The sequence below is a fragment of the Bos mutus genome, chromosome 26 (assembly GCF_027580195.1).
Source record: "Bos mutus isolate GX-2022 chromosome 26, NWIPB_WYAK_1.1, whole genome shotgun sequence".
Taxonomy (NCBI): Eukaryota; Metazoa; Chordata; class Mammalia; order Artiodactyla; family Bovidae; genus Bos; species Bos mutus.
This window is the reverse complement of record NC_091642.1, coordinates 474,160-494,514: the sequence shown is the minus strand read 5'-3', so window position 1 is coordinate 494,514 and position 20,355 is coordinate 474,160. Positions and strand designations below refer to the sequence as shown.

The 20,355-nt window shown below is 60.5% G+C and overlaps 1 protein-coding gene across 1 annotated transcript in view; it reads left to right on the top strand.

Annotated features, from left to right (window-relative positions):
* The window catches only part of KNDC1 (kinase non-catalytic C-lobe domain containing 1), a 52,222-nt gene extending 35,296 nt beyond the window's left edge, over positions 1–16,926 (top strand). The window contains exons 19-31 of the mRNA XM_070363242.1: positions 3,495–3,588; positions 3,672–3,769; positions 3,908–4,128; positions 6,472–6,585; positions 7,113–7,260; positions 7,329–7,508; positions 7,971–8,177; positions 8,453–8,535; positions 8,749–8,899; positions 13,206–13,328; positions 13,400–13,459; positions 14,127–14,284; positions 15,912–16,926. Of these exons, the coding sequence (XP_070219343.1) occupies positions 3,495–3,588; positions 3,672–3,769; positions 3,908–4,128; positions 6,472–6,585; positions 7,113–7,260; positions 7,329–7,508; positions 7,971–8,177; positions 8,453–8,535; positions 8,749–8,899; positions 13,206–13,328; positions 13,400–13,459; positions 14,127–14,284; positions 15,912–16,143 (1,869 nt within the window). The 3' untranslated portion in view covers positions 16,144–16,926. The remainder of the gene's footprint in view (positions 1–3,494; positions 3,589–3,671; positions 3,770–3,907; positions 4,129–6,471; positions 6,586–7,112; positions 7,261–7,328; positions 7,509–7,970; positions 8,178–8,452; positions 8,536–8,748; positions 8,900–13,205; positions 13,329–13,399; positions 13,460–14,126; positions 14,285–15,911) is intronic.
* The last annotated feature ends 3,429 nt before the right edge of the window (positions 16,927–20,355 follow it).

Sequence of the window (20,355 nt, the reverse complement as noted above, 5' to 3'; positions counted from 1 at the left end):
GCCTCCTGTGCTCTTGGCAGCCACGCATCGTGTGCGTGCTCAGTCGTGCCCGACTCTGCGACCCCAGGGATTGTGGCCCGCCAGGCCCCTCTGTCCATGGGACTCTCCAGGCAGGAACACTGGAGTGGGCTGCCACGCCCTCCCCCAGGGATCTTCCCACCCAGGGACTGAACCCGTGTCCCCGTCTCATGCAGCGGCGGGCAGGCTCTTTGCCCCTGCGCCACCTGGGAAACCCCACTGTAACTGAATCTAATAGAGAAGAGACCCTGGGGTGGGGGTCCCCGAACCCTGTGGGCTTCCTTGGCACCCCCTCAACTCCGAGCCCAGGCACCCACAGCGTCCCGCCAAGACACTGCTGTTACACTGACCTCAGCTGGACCAAGAGGTGGGACCCCAGACGAGGGCCACTGGGCAGTGGGGCCAGGAGGACGTGGCCTGGGCAGAGGCAGCTCCACGCGGACCTGCCAGCAGCCCCCGCTCGATGGTGCTGGGCAGGGCGGCGGGCTGGCCCGGGTGTCCTCTGATGGCTCGGGTCACACGCACCAGTGTCACAAGTCATGACCTCTGACACCACAGGTCACATCCTCGGATGCCACAGGTCATGACCTCTGTATCAGATCACATCCTCATATATTAAGTGTCATGACCTCTGACACCACAGGTCACAACCTTGATTGTCACAGGTCACGATCGCTGGTGGCATTATATCAGTGTGGGCCCCTGAGGACAGGCAACGCGTTTCCAGCCCGCGCTGTTCTCAGGGCTGGGGAGAGTGCTGCCTGTGGCCACCTGGGCACGTGCCTGGTGGGGTCCGCGGGGCCCTTGTCCTCAATCCCAGGCTCTCCTGGCATGGCAGCTCCTGGAGGGAGACTGGACCATGGATGAGCCCAGCTGCCCCCTGTGTCCCATGAGGGTGGTCCTTAAGGGAGGACGGGAGACCAGCTCAGGTCTCAGACACGCTGGGCCGCTGTCTGTGGCTTGCTCGCAACCCCATGGCCGGGAGGAGGCTCCCACACCGGGTCCCACAGCGGTTCTGCAGGCGGCGCACTCGGGGGACGGTCCCAAGGGGCACGGTGGGCTGGGAAGCGCCGGGAGGGAGACCGCTGACGATCTCTCACTTCTTCCTGCCCCAGAAGGTGAGTCCCCTGGAACCTGAGTGCAGGCAGGTGAGTGCCTGTGCACTTCCGCTCTTGACCTGGGTGACCCTGACCCCAGCTCCACACTTGAGACCCACCGTGTCTGTTACAGACAGGGCCCTTGGGAAAACACAAAAGGCATAAAAAGCCCGTGGACACATTTCGCATCTGCTCCCAGAAGGCGCGCGTGTGTGAGGCCTGGGTGGGCGGGGCCGCCAGAGGGCGCGCGGTCACCTCCCGCCGCTGACCACGCGGGGGCGCCGTCCGCCCGGCTCGCCGCGGCCTGAGGTCGCGGTGTCTGCTCAGCTTGCTGTCCTAATAGGGCTTTGCTCGGAGCGTTTAGGTGGGAGGCACTAATCGACATTCACCTCTGTCTTCTCTTTGTCCACACTTTCTGGATTTTCCAACTTGTGAGTCCAGTTTTATCTATAGTCTACCTCAGATGAGATCAGATCAGATCAGTCACTCAGTCGTGTCCTACTCTTTGCGACCCCATGAATCGCAGCTCGCCAGGCCTCCCTGTCCATCACCAACTCCCGGAGTTCACTCAGACTCACGTCCATCGAGTCAGTGATGCCATCCAGCCATCTCATCCTCTGTTGTCCCCTTCTCCTCCTGCCCCCAATCCCTCCCAGCATCAGAGTCTTTTCCAATGAGTCAACTCTTCTCATGAGGTGGCCAAAGTACTGGAGTTTCAGCCTCAGCATCATTCCTTCCAAAGAAATCCCAGGGCTGATCTCCTTCAGAATGGACTGGTTGGATCTCCTTGCAGTCCAAGGGACTCTCAAGAGTCTTCTCCAACACCACAGTTCAAAAGCATCAATTCTTCGGCGCTCAGCCTTCTTCACAGTCCAACTCTCACATCCATACATGACCACAGGAAAAACCATAGCCTTGACTAGACGAACCTTAGTTGGCAAAGTAATGTCTCTGCTTTTGAATATGCTGTCTAGGTTGGTCATAACTTTCCTTCCAAGGAGTAAGCGTCTTTTAATTTCACGGCTGCAGTCACCATCTGTAGTGATTTTGCAGCGAGAAAAATAAAGTCTGACACTGTTTCCACTGTTTCCCCATCTATTTCCCATGAAGTGGTGGGACCGGATGCCATGATCTTCGTTTTCTGAATGTTGAGCTTTAAGCCAACTTTTTCACTCTCCACTTTCACCTTCATCAAGAGGCTTTTGAGTTCCTCTTCACTTTCTGCCGTAAGGGTGGTGTCATCTGCATATCTGAGGTTGATACTTCTCCCGGCAATCTTGATTCCAGCTTGTGCTTCTTCCAGCCCAGCGTTTCTCATGATGTACTCTGCATAGAAGTTAAATAAGCAGGGTGACAGTATACAGCCTGACGAACTCCTTTTCCTGTTTGGAACCAGTCTGTTATTCCCTAGTCTACCTCAGGTCCACGTAAATCCAGTGGCCAGTGGGCCTAAACTGTGCCTCGGGTCATCCCTGTTTATTGGTCTAATGAACAGATGCCCCTTTAACTCTTTGAGAATCCTTGGTCGGGTTAGGGCAGGAAGAAATAACCTGTGTTTCATGTGGACCCACCACCCGAGCCCGCCTGGGGCCGAGCCCGCCGGTGTGCCTGCCAGGCTGCACCCACGGGCTGACACCCGCTCACACCAGCCACGCTGTGAATCTTCGTTCACGCGTTTATCCTTAAGGCCTTGGCCTGGCTGACGCCCCTGCTGCCTGGGGCTCTGCACAGAAGCCCAGTGCTGGGCTCCAGGGGGCTGCATGTGGCTCCAGGGCAGGACTGGCTTGGTGGGCTTGCGGGGTCTGCACTGCTGGCTGTGTCCAAGCTTCATGGCCAGAGCAAGGCGGCTGAGTACATGAGGGCGGTGCCCAGCCCACATCGCACAGGGGTCCTCAGGGGCGGTACGCGTGGGGTGGGGGCCTCAGCGGATGGGTCTGGGCCACAGAGGGGCCTCATGGAACCACAGGTGCCCGTGGAGCCTCACTCACAGCCGATGCCCGAGACCGAGGAAACCACGAGAGGCGTGGGCCCGGGTCCCCCCAGCTGGGGACATGGCGCCTGGAGTTCTCTCCGGAAGGCAACCCCTCTGACCAGAGGGCACTGGACGCGCCCACCCCACTCTGCCTGCCTTTCCTCCTGGGCGGCTGCGGGGAGGCCGGCCGGCCTGGTGGGGAGAGCTGGTGGTCACCGACACCACACGTTTGGCTGCCTTGTTTTGAGTGAGTCCATCGAATCTGGTTCTTTCCAATCAACTGACATGTCTAATTCCACTGAGCAGATGCAGATGTTCCTAAGGCCTGCCTCGGCCCTGTGGGCGAGCCTGCCTCCCCTGAACCCCCGAGGGCAGGCGCCGGGGGCTCATGGCTCTTTCTTCTCCAGGAGCTGGAGCAGCAGCTCATGATCGAGAAGAGGAACTTCCGAAAGACCCTGAAGTTCTACCAGAAGCTCCTACAGAAGGAGAAGAGGAACAAAGGTAGCCTCGCTGGGCCAGGGCCGGGCTGGTGGCAGGCATCCTGAGAGGGTTGGGTGCCTCGTGCTGACTGCGTCCACCCCCAGGCTCCGAGGTGAAGACCATGCTGTCCAAACTGAAGGGGCAGCTGGAGGAGATGCGGTCCAAGGTGCAGTTCCTCGGGCTGGCCAAGAAGTACCTCCAGGCAAGGCCCCTGCTCCCCCTCCAGAGGCTCCTCCCGCCAAACCCCCGGAAACACGCCCGCCTCTGAGCGGCCGCCCCGGGCTCAGGCACGGGATGAGCGGGCAGCCAGGCAGGCAGACAGCGCTGACTCGTGCCCCAGGTCGTGTACGCGGAGCAGTGGGGCCTGGAGCCCTGCGCGCTGCCCGTGATCGTGAACATCGCGGCCGCCCACTGCGACACGCTGGACTTCAGCCCCCTGGACGAGTCCTCGTCCCTCATCTTCTACAACGTCAGCAAGCACCCGCGCGGCGGCCGGCAGCCCAAGGCGCGCGTCCTGCAGGCTGGCACCCCGCTGGGGCTCATGGCCTACCTGTACTCCAGGTGCAGCCCGGGGGGGACGCTGGGACCCCTGTGCCCCCCAGGCTCCCGGAGACCAGGGGGGACAGGCCCAGGGTGGGGTCGAGGAGGTGGGCGTCTCCCTGCGCTCCCGAGGTGGGGCTGCACGCTTCTATGTAGAGTTTCCATCAGAAATCTGTTTGTCCGTGTCGGCGCCCACTGGCCTCCTTGGCCAGGCTCCTGACTGAGGGGCCCAGACCCACACACATGGGTCTGGGGGTCTGGGTCAGGTGTGCATGGGGCACTTTGAAGGAGACCCCCGGGAACCCGGCCGCCATGACCGACAGCCTGCCAGGCTCGACTCCACGCAGCCGGGCCCCCCCAAGGCACCATGACCGCGCCCAGCTTCCTAGGTCGGACACCCCTTAACTAACACGGGGTTCCAGAGCTGCGGGCAGCTTGCACCCAGCCAGCTGTCCACAGCGCTGCTGGGCGTGAACAGGGTGAGGCTCACGTGCACGCGTGCTGAGTCACTTGAGTCGCAACAACTCTACGTGACCCCAGGGACTGTAGCCCACTGGGCTTCTCTGTCCATGGGACTCTCCAGGCAAGAAGACTGGAGTGGGTTGCCATGCCCTCCTCTGGAGATCCTCCTGACCCAGGGATTGAACGCAGATCTCCTGTGGTTCCTGCACTGCAGGGAGGTTCTTTACTACTGAGCCACCGGGGAAGCCCCTTAGGCTCATGGGACCCCCCAACTAATAACACGGGCACAAGGGCTCACCTGCAGCAGGGAGGGGCCAGGCCGCTCACTCCCAGGGCTCCCAGGCACCCCTGACCCCCCCATCCCTTGGTGCACCCACGAGCCCCACATGGGGTTCAGGCTCTGGGCAGCCTCCTTAAGGGCCCATCCCTCCCAGCCCCAACCAGGCTGGACACAGACCTCCTCCCACACGATGGTGGGAGCGTCACCCCAGGGTGGCTTCTAGGGACTCAGCACGCCACTCTGGAGCCCCTGGGGTCTTCTCTGGGCTGGAGGCTATTGACAGCCAGTAGGGGACAGGGCCCTCCTGGGGCAGCTGTCTCTGCCCCCCCAAGTTGCCCTCCCCAGGTGGGCTGCCGGGGGCCTCCTTCCGGGGGGGTGCCCCGGGATGCCCCTCAGACTCAGGCCTCCTCCTCCACCTGCCCTGCGGGATGGGGTGTCACTCAGCGCCACAGCCCTCCGAACTGTTCCAGGAGACATCGTGTGTGTGTCACGGGGCGTGTGTGTTATGCGTGAGCACAGCACCCCCAAGGCGTCCCCTCTGCAGGGAGCCAGACCCCGGCTGCCCAGTCCCACCTGTGCCTGGCTGGGTCTGGCAGGGGACCAGCGGGCCCCAGGGCCTCACTCCTGGACCCCCACCTCCTTTTCGCTCTCCTGGTGCTGGGGGCACCCCGAGGGGGCCCTGCCTGAGGCCGAGCACCCACAAGCCCCGCCCTGCCTCTTTCCTGACGGTGATTTGCAGCTGGGGAAGGGCCCCTGCACCTGCTCAGCTTTCTGAATTAGTGGTTTCTACAAGACAGGGAGAGCCTGAAAAACTGAAATTGAGAAAGTGTTCAGGGGCCTCCCTGGCGTCCAGTGGTGGAGACCCCAAGCTTCCAATGCAGGGCGTGCAGGGCTCACTCCCTGCTCAGGGAGCTAGGTCCCACATGCCGCAGAGCACAGGCAAAAAAAGCCTTTAAAAACATAAAATTAAAAAGTCTTCAGACTGAAAATGTTGAGGAATTTCTAATGTGATCAGTACCCCACACCCCCAGCTCAATGGTTCTGAGTGGTGGTCCAGCCAGTGCCTCCAGCACAGGGCTCTCGTGTTCACATGTAAGCACTCAAACACACCCACACGCACACACAAGTGCACACAGCCGCACACTCACACACGTGCACACAGCCGCACACTCACACTAACACCCGCACACACAAATACAGCCACATACCTACCTGTGCACACCTGCACTCATGCATGCACACCCGGAGTCACAAGTGCACACACCTGCACTCACGCAAAGTGCACACAGCTGCACCCAGGTGCACACTCACACCCATACACACACCCACATGTGCACTCATCTGCGCACACCCATACCTGCACTCACACCCATACACACCTGCACACTCACATGCATACGCTCACACCTGCACACACAGCAGTATACATGGCTGCAGTCACCTGCACACACACCTGCACACTCACACCCACACCTGTGCATTCTTGTGTGCACACAGCTGCACACTCACTCCCGCACACACCCCTACACACACACCCACACGTCTGCACACGCTCACACCTGCACACACACCAGGCCCGGGTGCTGGCCGGCCTGCACTGACCACCTCCCCACCCCCCACAGCGGCGCCTTCCTGGAGGGCTACGTCCAGCAGTTCCTGTACACCTTCCGCTACTTCTGCAGCCCCCACGACTTCCTGCACTTCCTGCTGGACCGCATCAGCAGCACCCTGTCCAGGTACCCCAGGGCCCAGGGCAAGGACAACGGTGGAGAGGGGTGCAGATGGGCCAGGAGCAGCCACTGATGCCCACGATGGGGAGAAGCAGGGTGGGGGCAAGGAAGGTGGGACCCCCGTGGACTAGGGGATGTACGGGGGATCCCAAGGGCCTCAGCCGGCAGGCAGGGTCAGCACAGGGGGGTGTGGTGGGCAGTGCTGAGCGTGCTCTCGCTCTCTCTGAGCTGGCCTGTCCTTGCCCCCAGACTCCCGCACAAGCTCAGGCTGGGCGCCCTGGGAGGGGACTCACAGAGGCCCTGCCCCCGTCTCCTCCACCCGCGCAGCCCACTCCACCGCTCTGGACACCTTCCCAACCTCGGGGCAGGCTGGAGGGGGCAGTGGCTGCAGCGGCCCCTCTCCTGCCCAGGCGGGCGGGCAGTGTGGGGCGAGGCTTAGGTGCCCCCTAAAGAGAGTGCCACGCTCCCCCACCCCGTCCCGTCTGGGGATGGCACAGGGGGCCCTGCCCGGCTCAGGCCTCCTCTGCCTCCAGGGCCCACCAGGAGCCCACCTCCACCTTCACCAAGATCTACAGGCGGAGCGTCTGCCTCCTGCAGGCCTGGCTGGAGGACTGCTACGCCGTGGACTTCGTGAGGAACGCCGGGCTCCTGGGGAGGCTCCAGGATTACCTCTCCTCCCAGGTGAGGCGGGGGGCGGGGGGGACGCACCCCCCAGGAGGCGGTAGGTGACCCCACGTGCTTCTGCCCAGATCCTGCCCCTGGACGGCTCCGCGGAGCACCTGCTGGGCCTGCTGGAGGTGGGCAGCGAGCGGCGGGCTGAGGGCACCCTACGTGGTACAGACCTGGAGGACCCCAAGGACGTGGAGGAGGACGCCAGGCCCCTCAACGCCCTGTGTAAGAGGCTCTCGGAGGACACCGTCTCCCGGAAGGTGCGGCCTCTCCCGGGAAGATGGGCAGCAGTCCCGCGCCCGGCGTGGCGACACTCACAGACGCATGTGCATGCCTCTATACAAGCAGACAGGCAGAGGTGGGCGTGCACACTTCGTCCTGCAGCTCCAGGGCAGCAGCCCTGTGAGGCAGGCACTGCCTGCCACAGCCCCGGACAACAGAGGGCCGGCCAGGGGCTCAGACCGCCCTTCCATCCTGACCCTAGGGCCAAGGGCAGGCTGGGATGTGGCCGGGAATGGGGCAGGGTCTCGGGGGGGCCTCACCATGACGCAGGTAGCACCAAACCGCACAGCTCCGTCTGCGGGGGAGTCGCTGAAATCCTGGGGTCAGTGTGGCTGCGGGCAGGAGGCAGGACTCTGCCCTGCAGCTCTAGCTGAGCCAGGCTGGGGGCTCCCGGCCGCCGGCTGCCCAGGCCGCCCTAACCGGAGGGACCCGCCCTGCAGAGCTTCCCCTGGCGACTCTCCCGGGGCAACGGGCTGGCGCTGCCCCACCACAAGGAGCGCCAGTACAGCATTGCGTCGGCCCTGCCCAAGCCCTGCTTCCTGGAGGACTTCTACGGGCCCTACACCAAGGCCGGCGAGAAGGGGCCCTACTTCCTGACCGAGTACAGCACCCAGCAGCTCTTCAGCCAGCTGACGCTGCTCCAGCAGGTGGGGATGCCAGGCCCACACGGCCTGCGGGGGGCGCCCTGCCCTGCCCTGCCCTGCACAGGGCCCTTCCTGCTAGAACTGGGCAGGCGGCCAGCCCCCAGGTGCCCTTTCCCAGCCCCTGCCGACCTGGGCCCCGTCACCCGGCAGGCGACGGCAGGGACAGGGACCCAGCGGCCGCCCACCCCCTGCCGCTGCTGGGTGGGCGTGGAGAGCCCCTCCCAGAGCCCCAGCCCTGAGACAGGGCGCTGCTTTCCCTGTGTCCTCGTCCCTGGCAGGAGCTGTTTCAGAAGTGCCACCCTGTCCACTTCTTAAACTCGCGGGCCCTGGGCGTCACGGACAAGAGTGCAGCGGTCCCCAGGTGAGTGTCCGCGGAGCTGGGGGCCCTGGGGTGGCCGAAGGGCTTGAGGGCTCCACCTGGCTATTTCCACCGGGTGGAAATGCCTTTCCAGACACTCTGGCTGACGGGCAATGCCTTGGGGTTCCGAGCTGGACACCAACCCCCTCCTCGGGGTCCCAAGCACTGCCTTGTCCTGGCTGGGACATGCTGGAGCCGCGCCTGCGTCTCTTGTAGGGCCAGCTCCTCTGAGTCTCTGTCAGCCAAACCCTGCAGCTTATTTCTGCCCAACTACATCCAGGACAAATACCTGCTACAGCTTTTAAGAAGCGCGGACGACGTCAGTACCTGGGTGGCCGCCGAGATCGTGACCAGCCACACCTCCAAGGTCGGTGCCCAAGGCTCTGGCCCCAGCACAGGGTCGTGGGTGCCAGCGGTGAGGGCACCTCCCTGGGCGAGCCCCTCTGCTGGGGGTGCACAGAGGCATCCCAAGCTGAAACCCCTGGAGTAGGCAAGCACGAGGGGCACTCAAGGCAGGGCCCCCGCGGTTCCCTGGCCTCCACCCCCCACCGATGAGGAAGCCCCAAGGCCCACCAACACCCAGAGTTCCCCAGTCTTTCCCCTTTCAGGGAGAATCTTCCAACTTCAGAGGTTTATTAGCTGACAGACTGACCCCTCCTCACTTGTGCCAGGACGTGGGCACTGGGAGCCTGTCCTCGCCCCCGTCTGCACCAATCCTCGATGTCCTCTTGAGCGACAGCAACCTGCAACTTTCCGCTCACCCCGTCAGAGGCGTCACACGGGCCTCCAAGCGCTTTGGGGGGATGTGGAGGGGCATCGGTGCCCCGGGTGCAGGCCAGAGCCGTCTCCAGCCCCACCCGGGGTGGCGGTCAGGGGCCGGCGCCAATGTTGCTGTGAGTGGAGGATGCAGGGAGGGCTGTTCGCGGGGCGGTGTGACGTCTGCAGGGACAGCGTGGGGTGGGGACGAGGGAGAGCGCGCCCTGGGTGGACGTGCTGATCGAGTCTGAAACACACACGGTCACCGAGCTGCGTGTGGCTTGCTGGCCATCAGAACCACCGGAGACGGACTTCGACACGCAAACTCTGCTCTCAGAAAATGGTCAAAACTCAAAAGCTGAGCCAGAGGATGTCACAGGAAGACTCTACACACGGACCTCACCAGATGGTCAACACTGAAATCAGATTGATTATGTTCTTTGCAACCAAAGATGGAGAAGCTTTATACAGTCAGCAAAAACAAGACTGGGAGCTGACTGTGGCTCGGACCATGAACTCCTTATTGCCAAATTCAGACTTAAATCGAAGAAAGTAGGAAAACCTCTAGACCATTCAGGTATGACCTAAATCAAACCCCTTATGATCATACAGTGGAAGTGCGAAATAGATTTAACGGACTAGATCTGATAGACGGAGTGCCTTATGAACTATGGACAGAGGTTCATGACATTGTACAGGAGGCGGTGATCAAAACCATCCTCAAGAAAAAGAAATGCAAAATGGCTGTCTGAGGAGACCTTACAAATAGCTGTGAAAAGAAGAGAAGCGAAAAGCAAAGGAAAAAAGGAAAGATATATCCACCTGAATGCAGAGTTCCAAACAAGAGCAAGGAGAGATAAGAAAGCCTTCCTCAGTGATCAGTGCAAAGAAATAGAGGAAAACAATAGAATGGGAAAGACTAGAGATCTCTTCAAGAAAATCAGAGATACCAAGGGAACATTTCATGCAAAGATGGGTTCAATAAAGGAGAAAAATAGTATGGACCTAACAGAAGCAGAAGATATTAAGAAGAGGTGGCAAGAATACACAGAACTACACACACACAAAAGATCTTCATGACCCAGATAATCAGGATGGTGTGGTCACTGACCTAGAGCCCGACATCCTGGAATGTGAAGTCAAGTGGTCCTTAGGAAGCATCACTATGAACAAAGCTAGTGGAGGTGATGGAATTCCAGTTGAGCTATTTCAAATCCTATAAGATGATGCTGTGAAAGTGCTGCCCTCAATCTGTCAGCAAATTTCGAAAACTCAGCAGTGGCCACAGGACTGGAAAAGGTCAGTGTTCATTCCAATCTCGAAGGCAATGCCAAAGAATGCTCAAACTACTGCACAATTGAACTCATCACACACTAGCAAAGGAGTGCTCAAAATTCTCCAAGCCAGCCTTCAACAGTATGTGAACTGTGAACTTCCAGATGTTCAAGCTGGTTTTAGAAAAGGCAGAGGAACCAGAGATCAAATTGCCAACATTCGCTGGATCATGGAAAAAGCAAGAGAGTTCCAGAAAAACATCTATTTCTGCTTTATTGACTATGCCAAAGCCTTTGACTGTGTGGATCACAATAAACTGTGGAAAATTCTTCAAGAGATGGGAATACCAGACCACCTGATCTGCCTCTTGAGAAACCTGTATGCAGGTCAGGAAGCAACAGTTAGAACTGGACATGGAACAACAGACTGGGTCAAAATTGGGAAAGGAGTACATCAAGGCTGTATATTGTCACCCTGCTTATTTAACTTACATGCAGAGTACATCACGAGAAACGCTGGGCTGGAGGAAGCACAAGCTGGAATCCAGATTGCCAGGAGAAATATCAATAACCTCAGATATGCAGATGATACCGCCCTTATGGCAGAAAGCGAAGAGGAACTAAAAAGCCTCTTGATGAAAGTGAGAGGGGAGTGAAAAAGTTGGCTTAAAGCTCAACATTCAGAAAACTAAGATCATGGCATCTGGTCCCATCACTTCATGGGAAATAGATGGGGAAACAGTGTCAGACTTTATTTTTTGGGGTCCAAAATCACTGCAGATGGTGACTGCAGCCATGAAATTAAAAGACGCTTACTCCTTGGAAAAAAGTTATGACTAACCTAGACAGCATATTAAAAAGCAGAGACATTACTTTGTCAACAAAGGTCCCTCTAGTCAAGGCTATGGTTTTTCCAGCAGTCATGTATGGATGTGAGAGTTGGAAAGCTGAACGCTGAAGAATTGATGCTTTTGAACTGTGGTGTCGGAGAAGACTCTTAGATCCAAGCAGTCTATCCTACAGGAGATCCACCCTGGGTATTCACTGGTAGGACAGATGCTGAAGCTGAAACTGCAATCCTTTGGCCACCTGATGCAAAGAGCTGACTCACTGGAAAAGACCCTGATGCTGGGAGGGATTGGGGGCAGGAGGAGAAGGGGACGACAGAGGATGAGATGGCTGGATGGCATCACCGCCTCGATGGACATGAGTTTGTGCAAGCTTCAGGAGTTGGTGATGGACATGGAGGCCTGGCATGCTGTGGTCCATGGGGTCGCAAAGAGGACACGACTGAGCGACTGAACTGAACTGAACAAAAGCCCTCAGAGGTGGCAGCGCATCCCGTTCAGATCCCATCCCTGGGGACACGGGAGAACAGAGGCACAGAGAAACGGAAGCAGCGTGGCACGTCTGACAGTGGGAGCCACTCGGTCGCGTCCGCCTCTCTGCGACCCCGGGAGCTGCACAGTCCATGGACTCCTCCAGGCCAGAATACTGGAGTGGGCAGCCTTTCCCTTCTCCAGGGGATCTTCCCAACCCAGGAACTGAGCCCAGGTCTCCTGCATCGCAGGCAGATTCTTCACCAGCAAAGCCACCAGGGAAGCCCTAGTTTTAGACGAGTAACGGTAGGAACAGAGGGAAGTGAGGCCTCTGGCTTCAGCAGTGGGGTGGGGGGAGGTGCTGGGGGTTCCCAGCTGACCCAGTGCTCTACCCTGCGGACCAGCAACCCTGTGGAAGCAGGCACAGGACACAACAGCTGAGATGAGGAGGCCGCCCCGTGTCCACCGACGGTGAGTGGACCAACCCTGCAGCCCACCGCCCATGCCAGGGCGTGTCACTCAGCCCCACGTCGGGACAGCCGGGGACACAGGCCACAGTGCTGAGCCTGGGGGCGGGAGAGAGGCCGGCCGCCTGAGGAGAACGCCACGAGACCCCAGCGTCCGAGGCCGGCCCCCGTGTGGGGCAGCTCTGCCGGCACTGGCTGGGGAGCTCCTGCTTTGCGTCTGTCCAGACCTGTGAAGAAAAAAGATGTCAACGGGAGAAGTAGGCGTGTAACTGTTCCCATGCCAGGCAGGGGGCGGCCATGTGCAGTGGCCACATGCAGTGACCCCCGGGCTGTCCTGGGACCCAGGCGCCGGCCAAGCGCAGCAGCAGGGTGTGTGGTGGGGTCGCAGGTGGTGTCCCCCCTGGAAGGACGGTGCTGGCTGTGGCGACGGTCCGCAGGGTGCGGCACTTCTGAAATGAGGGGTCACCAGAATCGTGTGAAATCCAAGCACTGACTGAGGGGCCGTGCACTGGGCCATGGGCAGAGACTCCCTCGGGGGTGGGGGGCGGTGCTGGGGGTTCCCAGCCGACCCAGCGCTCTGCCCTGCGGACCAGCGACCCCGTGGAAGCAGGCACCACAACCCCGTCCCACCTGCCGGGCAGAGGAGACACTGCCGCGGCTCCCTGTGGGCCCCCCTCCCGGACGGGCGTGCTCTGCTGTCCCCGTCTGTCCTGAGCTGAGGTTTGTCCAGGGGACAGTGAGCACTGGCCTGCGTCTGTGCCTGTCCCTCTGGGCCGCCCGCTCCGCCCACCCCGACACCGACCCTGCCCTGCGACCCTTGGAGCTCAGAATGCTAGTGTCTCATTCTCCAATTTCAGCTGCAGGTGAACCTGCTCTCCAAGTTTCTGCTGATTGCGAAGTCTTGCTATGAGCAGAGGAACTTTGCCACGGCCATGCAGATTCTGGGCGGCCTGGAGCACGCGGCCGTGCGCCAGTGCGCGGTGAGTCCCCCGCGTGGCTGGGCAGGGGGCCCCCGCGGGGCCAGGGGGTTTCACCTGCGCTTTCACTGTAGGCCTGGAGAATTCTGCCTGCGAAGATAGCGGAGGTGATGGAGGAGCTGAAAGCTGTGGAGGTACCGGTGTGCGTGAGCTCCCAGGAGCTCGCGTCCCCCCAGGGGCGGCGGGTGACGGGTGGCGGGATGGGTTGCCTGGCCGTCTGCCTTACGGCCCCCCAGGACCGGGCACGGCCTCCCCATCTCCCGGGCAGAGGAGGCAGGGGCGGGCGCTCCAGGAGCCCTGCCTGCCAACTGTGCCTTGTGGGTCTGACTCCCGCTGGGGGTGCAGGTGTCCGAAGCCCACCTCCTCCTGGCTTCCCCTTGAGAGACGGTCAGCGAGGACACAGCCTCTGGCTGGCGGGCCGAGGTGCCAGGGGCAGCCTGCGTCCAGCCCAGGCCCAGCTCTGCCAGTGGCAGGGCTCCCATGTGTCCTCAGCTGACCGCAGACCCGGGGGCCTGCCGCTGGTCAGCCGGCGCTCAGTCTGATTAGGGTGGGGGTCCCTCGGCGCGCTTCTGGAACCAGCACCTCAGCAGCAGGAAGCGCATGTCTTTCTGGGGGGTCAGTGTTCCTCCTGTGCCCACATGCTGCAGAGCCTGGACCCCCAGCCCGGGAGCCAAGGGGCACTTTGAATTGGATGGCAAATTGGGGTGTGGCGCCCCAGGCACTGACTGGCACTGGCCGGCCCTGCTATGCACCAGGGATGCCCCCTCGCCCCTGCTCACCCCACGCCCGTCTGGGCCCCAGGTGTTCCTGAAGAGTGACAGCCTGTGTCTGATGGAAGGACGGCGCCTCAGGGCCCAGCCCACCCTGCCCTCAGCCCACCTGCTGGCCATGCACATACAGCAGCTGGAGACGGGAGGCTTCACCATGACCAACGGGGCGCACAGGTGGAGCAAGCTCAGGTGAGGGGCCCGCAGGCGAGCGAGCAGGTGAGGGGCCCACAGGCGAGCCAGCCAGGTGAGGGGTCTCCCCATCCCTCCTATTCCTCTGAGGCCTGGACCAGATGCCCCCACCCAGCCCAGGCTGCCACAAGCTCCCTCCAGGTGACGCCCAGCTGCCTCCTCCTCCACAAACGCGGGGTAAACATTTCCCACACTGCTGGCATCCACGGCCCCAGACACCGCCCCAAGGTCGAAGGTCGTTGTGACCTCCCTTCTGCTGGGAGAGCAGGCACACCCTGAGCCCCACCTCTGTGCAGCCGCCCCCAGGCCCCCGAAGCTGCCCCTTCCCTCGGTTCCGCCTCTGCTCTCCTGTTGGACCCCCGCCCTGGGGCTGACCTAGGAGGACCCCTGGTCAGGCCCCGCCCCTTCAGCTGCCAGCACCCCTGGGGACCCACCAGGAGGCACAGACTGTGGGCACTGTTCGCAACCACCTTCACCGTGACCCCACCAGCGACTCAGACACCCCCAAAGAGGGTCACTGTGCCCACTTCAGCCTGTGTGGCACTGGTCCCCTCCGCACCCAGGCCCAGGCCAGCCTCTTCAGGGGCTCCCAGCCACATCCGCCCCTCCGCAGCGCCCCAGGCCCATGCTGCCTCCAGCTCAGGGCCAGCCCGTCTGCCAGGAGCACCCCCACCCACAGCTCCGTCCTCCCCGCCCCGCCGGCGTGCACTGTCACACTGCAGTCAGGTGGAGGCTGGTCCAGCCTCCTCGGGGTCAAGGACAGCAGCCTCGCTTTGTGAGCAGGGCCCAGGGGGCACGGAGCCCACCGTTGCCAGCTGTGCCTGCGAGACCGCTTCAGTCAATGAAAACAGTAGTTTAGAGATGACACTGTTTCCACAAGGCACACTTACTGCCAGAGGCCCACGGCGATCAAAGGGGAAGCGGGCAGTGAGGGGAGGCCACGGCCCAGAAAGGGCCTGGCCAGGCTCCGGTCGCGTGTGCTCCTCCTGACGCGGTTCACGGGTGCGTGTGTTTGCACACCTGTCTCCTCATTAACAACGGAGGCATTCACATGGAATGCACCACGTCTTCACCCAAAGCCAGGGTGGGCACATGTGTCTGGGGAGTCCACAGCCTCCCCGGGCAGAACCGAGGCCCGCAGCTCAGAGGATGATGTCCCCCGGAGTGCCGGCCGCCGCCTGACGCCCAGCTCTGGGAGGCAAAGGCTGGCTCCCCGCGTGGCCGGTTCCCTGGGCGCCACGTCAGTGAACAGGGCTGGGGCAAAGCGCAGAGCACCTAACCCGCCCAGATGGACTAACTCGCGTGCGCTCGTCTGCCGCCTTGGGCTGCCTCACACTTCCTTATCGTGGGGATTTCAGCACTGACCGGGCCTCACACAGCACATCTCCAGTCAACGTTTGTGGAATGAAAGGTGGACGGATGGACGGAGGGAGGGATGGACAGACGCAGGGCAGGTGGATGAACACGCCTGGGCCCTGAAACGAGGTCTGGCCTGTGACTGAACAGCAGACTGGCCCCTCGCGGTCTGAACTCTGATGCGGCCGGGCTGGGACTGGCCAGTGCCCACCAGCTGCGACACCGCCCCTGAGACGAGTGCAAACTCATGTTCCATTTCTTCCCGACACAGAAACATCGCCAAGGTGGCGAGCCAGGTCCACGCGTTCCAGGAGAACCCCTACACGTTCGCCCCCGACCCCAAGCTGCAGTCCCAGCTCAAGCAGAGAATCGCCCGCTTCAGCGGGGCCGACATCGCTGTGCTGGCGGCGGACAGCGGGGCGGGCCCCCGGCAGGCAGCCAGCGAGAAGCACTCCCGGAAGATCCAGGACAAGCTGCGGAGGATGAGGGCCACGTTCCAGTAGCAGAGGCGGCAGGCGGGGGGTGGACGGGGACCCCCGCGGCGCAGGAGGGTCGGACGGGAGCGCGGGCTCAGACGCGGCCCCGGAGACGGCACCAGGAGGCTGACTGTAAAATTTAAAGATGTAAGATGTAAACCAGACCGGGGTGAGTAGGCTCCCAGGAGCCGAACCCCCGAACGCTCATTATGTTTCTCAGAGACGAACGGCTTCCGCCCAGCCTGCCCCCAGAGCCCCGCACCCCTCGGCCTGTAACCCGGGTGCCCCCGAGCAGTGTCTGCGTGAGTCTGCCTGTGTCTGCCACGACGGACCCCTGGTCCCCCTGCTAACGACAGATTCCAAGGGTTCTGGAACCTTCCACGTGAAGCCCTGAGGCTTCCGGGGACCGCAGCCCAGCCCTGGGCTCACATCCCAGGCACCCCGCCAGGCATCCCGCCCTCTGCCCCGAGCGCTGGCTGCTCGCCCTGCCCTGGGGGTGGGGGTGCCTGAGCCTCACAGCCTTCACCCCAGCCAGCCTCCTGCTGCCCGCCAGTGCCTCGCAGCTCCCCCCGGCCGCTCCCCGTGCCCCATGGCCCCGGTGCCCGCCGCCCGCCACTGAGAGCACTGCCCTGTGGGGCGGGTTTCCCTGTGCCGAGGCCCGCATCCAGGGGCGCAGGACTCGGACGGCAGCTCCAAAGCCAAGACAGCCTCAGCGGCCCCTCCGCAACCCCGCTGAGTGGGGCGCCTGGGGGTGGTCCCGGACGCCTTCAGCACCCATGCATGCCACACACACAGCCATGCCCGCCTCCCACGGCTGGCTGCCACTGTGCTTTGAGGAGAGGCGCCTGCCGCCTCGGGGGCACTGAGCACTCCTCAGGGCTGTTTCCACCGGCCTGCTGGTGTCGCCTTGCCCAGCGTGGGCAGGACGCGCTGGCCGGCGGCTTGGGGACCAGGTGAGGCCTCACACACCCGCAGCAGGGAGGCCAGGACCCGGACCGTCCCAGGCACCCGCGTCCTTACGTTGCAAATCGCTGCGAGACCCGCGATTCTTCTGAGTTTTAGGATTAGTGATTCTTTGGCGCAACCAGCTAGTGGTATTTCAAGGAAACCATTACCTGATAAAACGCTGAATTTCTAACATCAGGGTGTTTTCCCACATATATTCATTCCCAACACCTAGCTCCTTCATACGTGAAATACGAGAGGCGTGCGGCACGCCTGGCCCTAACGTGGCTTTCATGTGAGAATTCGGTTCTGCAGATGAACTCCTGGGTTTTCAGCACTGAACTCAGCAAGCTCAGAGGCCGCGTGAACACACACTCCAGCCGGACCGGCTGTGCCCCGGGAGCGGCCGCCTCGGCCGCCACGCGCCCGTCTGCATGTCGCTCTCGTGCACTCCAGTTTCTAATAAAGCCGTTTCTACCAAGACGGCTGCCCACGGTTCCTGCGCTTTGTCCGCCCTGCAGGTCACGGGGGCTCCCCACAGCCACGACGTCTCCAGGGCTGCTCGTGAGGGCGGGCAGCAATGATCCTGGATGACAAGCTGGGGGCAAGGCGGCCCCAGGACCGAGCCCCACACCCCAGGGCCTGCGAGCTGCCTCCGGAGGAGATGGCCGGCCTTCCACAGTCGCCGCCCATGGAGGCCTCTGGGCACCACAGCCCCAGCCTGCCCACCATAAACCCTGCCACCATCCCAGGGCCCGGCCACCCAGACCTCGCCCACAGCCCACAGGTCAGACAGCCAGCTTGTCCTCGTGGGGGGACTGAGGGGTGCCCCGGGCCTGTCACCACCAGGAAGGGTCCTGCTGCTGCGGTTCAGGGCTGGCAGGCACCGCAGGGTGAGGGTCTCTCTGCTGTGGGGCCGCCAGAGCCTGGGGGTCTTCTTGGTATCTCTGGGGTCTGCCCTCCAGATGCCAGCAGCATCGCCGCCGCCCCCCCCCCAGTAGCTGTGACAACCCACAACTCTCCAGACATCACCAAACGTCCCCTGGGGAGCAGAAATGCCCCCCAAACCACAGCCCCTAAAGCACTGACACCCCAAATCTTGGTTTCCCGATTAACATTCAGGTCTCCAAAAAAAAAAGGAAACAGCTGAATGGCTGATTCCAGGGCTGGGGTGGGGAAAGTATAGCAGATGAGTCAGGAGCTAACGGGGGGAAGGGGATAGAGGCAGATCACGTCAGAAAGACACAGGACAAGAGGGAAAGAGCTGCTCCCACAGCCAGAGCCGACCACGTGCGCCCCACGCGTGACAGTGATGGGCTGTGGGCCAGGAGGAGGCTCAAAGTCTGAGTCCTTACCGGCGTCAGAGGACAGCTGATGAGTGACAGGAATAACCAAGGGGAACCTGCCCCGGGAGGTGCGGCTGGCCACCCTGTGGGGCAGGACAGGAGGAGGGTGCCCTCACAGTGGGGAGACGCAGGCTTCACCCTAACTGCAGAGGAGGGTCACACTAAGGAGATGGCACATCACTTCTGGGCTCTCATCCCAGGCCCCCGAGCCCTGGTCTAATCATGAGAAGACACTAGACAAACCCAAATTGAGGGGCAAGCCTCAAAGTACCCACCAGTCTCCAAGTGGCAAGTACGTGGGGAAAAAGACCTAGAGAGGACCACGGGGGCAGACTGAGAGCACAGGCTAACTAAACGCAGCTGGAGCACACGACGGGTGTGAGCAGACAGCCTGCCACACTGCAGTGTAGACAGCAGGATTGTGCAACCACCGACTTCTCAGCTTTGCCAAAGTTCCACGGCCGACAAAGACACCAGGCACTCTGTGCCGTCTGTATAACCCGAGTGCAGACTTAGAATTATCCCACACCAAGGAGTGTAAAAAAGGCAATGCCAAAGAATGCTCAAACTACTGCACAATTGCACTCATCTCACACGCTAGTAAAGTAATGCTCAAAATTCTCCAAGCCAGGCTTCAGCAATATGTGAACCGTGAACTTCCAGATGTTCAAGCTGGTTTTAGAAAAGGCAGAGGAACCAGAGATCAAATTGCCAACATCTGCTGGATCATCAAAATAGCAAGAGTTCCAGAAAAACATCTATTTCTGCTTTATTGACTATGCCAAAGCCATTGACTGTGCGGATCACAATAAACTGTGGAAAATTCTTCAAGAGATGGGAATACCAGACCACCTCACCTGCCTCTTGAGAAACCTATATGCAGGTCAGGAAGCAACAGTTAGAACTGGACATGGAACAACAGACTGGTTCCAAATAGGAAAAGGAGTATGTCAAGGCTGTATATTGTCACCCTGCTTATTGAACTTCTATGCAGAGTACATCATGAGAAACGCTGGACTGGAAGAAACACAAGCTGGAATCAAGATTGCCAGGAGAAATATCAATAACCTCAGATATGCAGATGATACCACCCTTATGGCAGAAAGTGAAGAGGAACTAAAAAGCCTCTTGATGAAAGTGAAAGAGGAGAGTGAAAAAGTTGGCTTAAAGCTCAACATTCAGAAAACTGAGATCATGGCATCTGGACCCATCACTTCATGGCAGATAGATGGGCAAACAGTGGAAACAGTGTCAGACTTTATTTTTTGGGGCTCCAAAGTCACTGCAGATGGTGACTGCAGCCATGAAATTAAAAGGTGCTTGCTCCTTGGAAGGAAAGTTATGACCAACCTAGATAGCATATTGAAAAGCAGAGATAGTACTTTGCCAACAAAGGTCCATCTAGTCAAGGCTATGGTTTTTCCAATGGTCATGTATGGATGTGAGAGTTGGACTGTGAAGAAAGCTGAGTGCTGAAGAATTGATGCTTTTGAACTGCGGTGTTGGAGAAGACTCTTGAGAGTCCCTTGGACTGCAAGGAGATCCAACCAGTCCATTCTGAAGGAGATCAGCCCTGGGATTTCTTTGGAAGGAATGATGCTAAAGCTGAAACTCCAGTACTTTGGCCACCTCATGCGAAGAGTTGACTCATTGGAGAAGACTCTGATGCTGGGAGGGATTGGGGGCAGGAGGAGAAGGGGACAACAGAGGATGAGATGGCTGGATGGCATCACCGACTCGATGGACGTGAGTCTGGGTGAACTCCGGGAGTTGGTGATGGACAGGGAGGCCTGGCGTGCTGCGATTCATGGGGTCGCAAAGAGTCGGACACAACTGAGCGACTGAACTGGACTGAACTGAAGGAGTCTAAGAATCAAAATGGACACCAAAGGGAGAATTTAATTCAGATGACCATTTTATTTACCATGAGAAGAATCCCTTAGAAGAA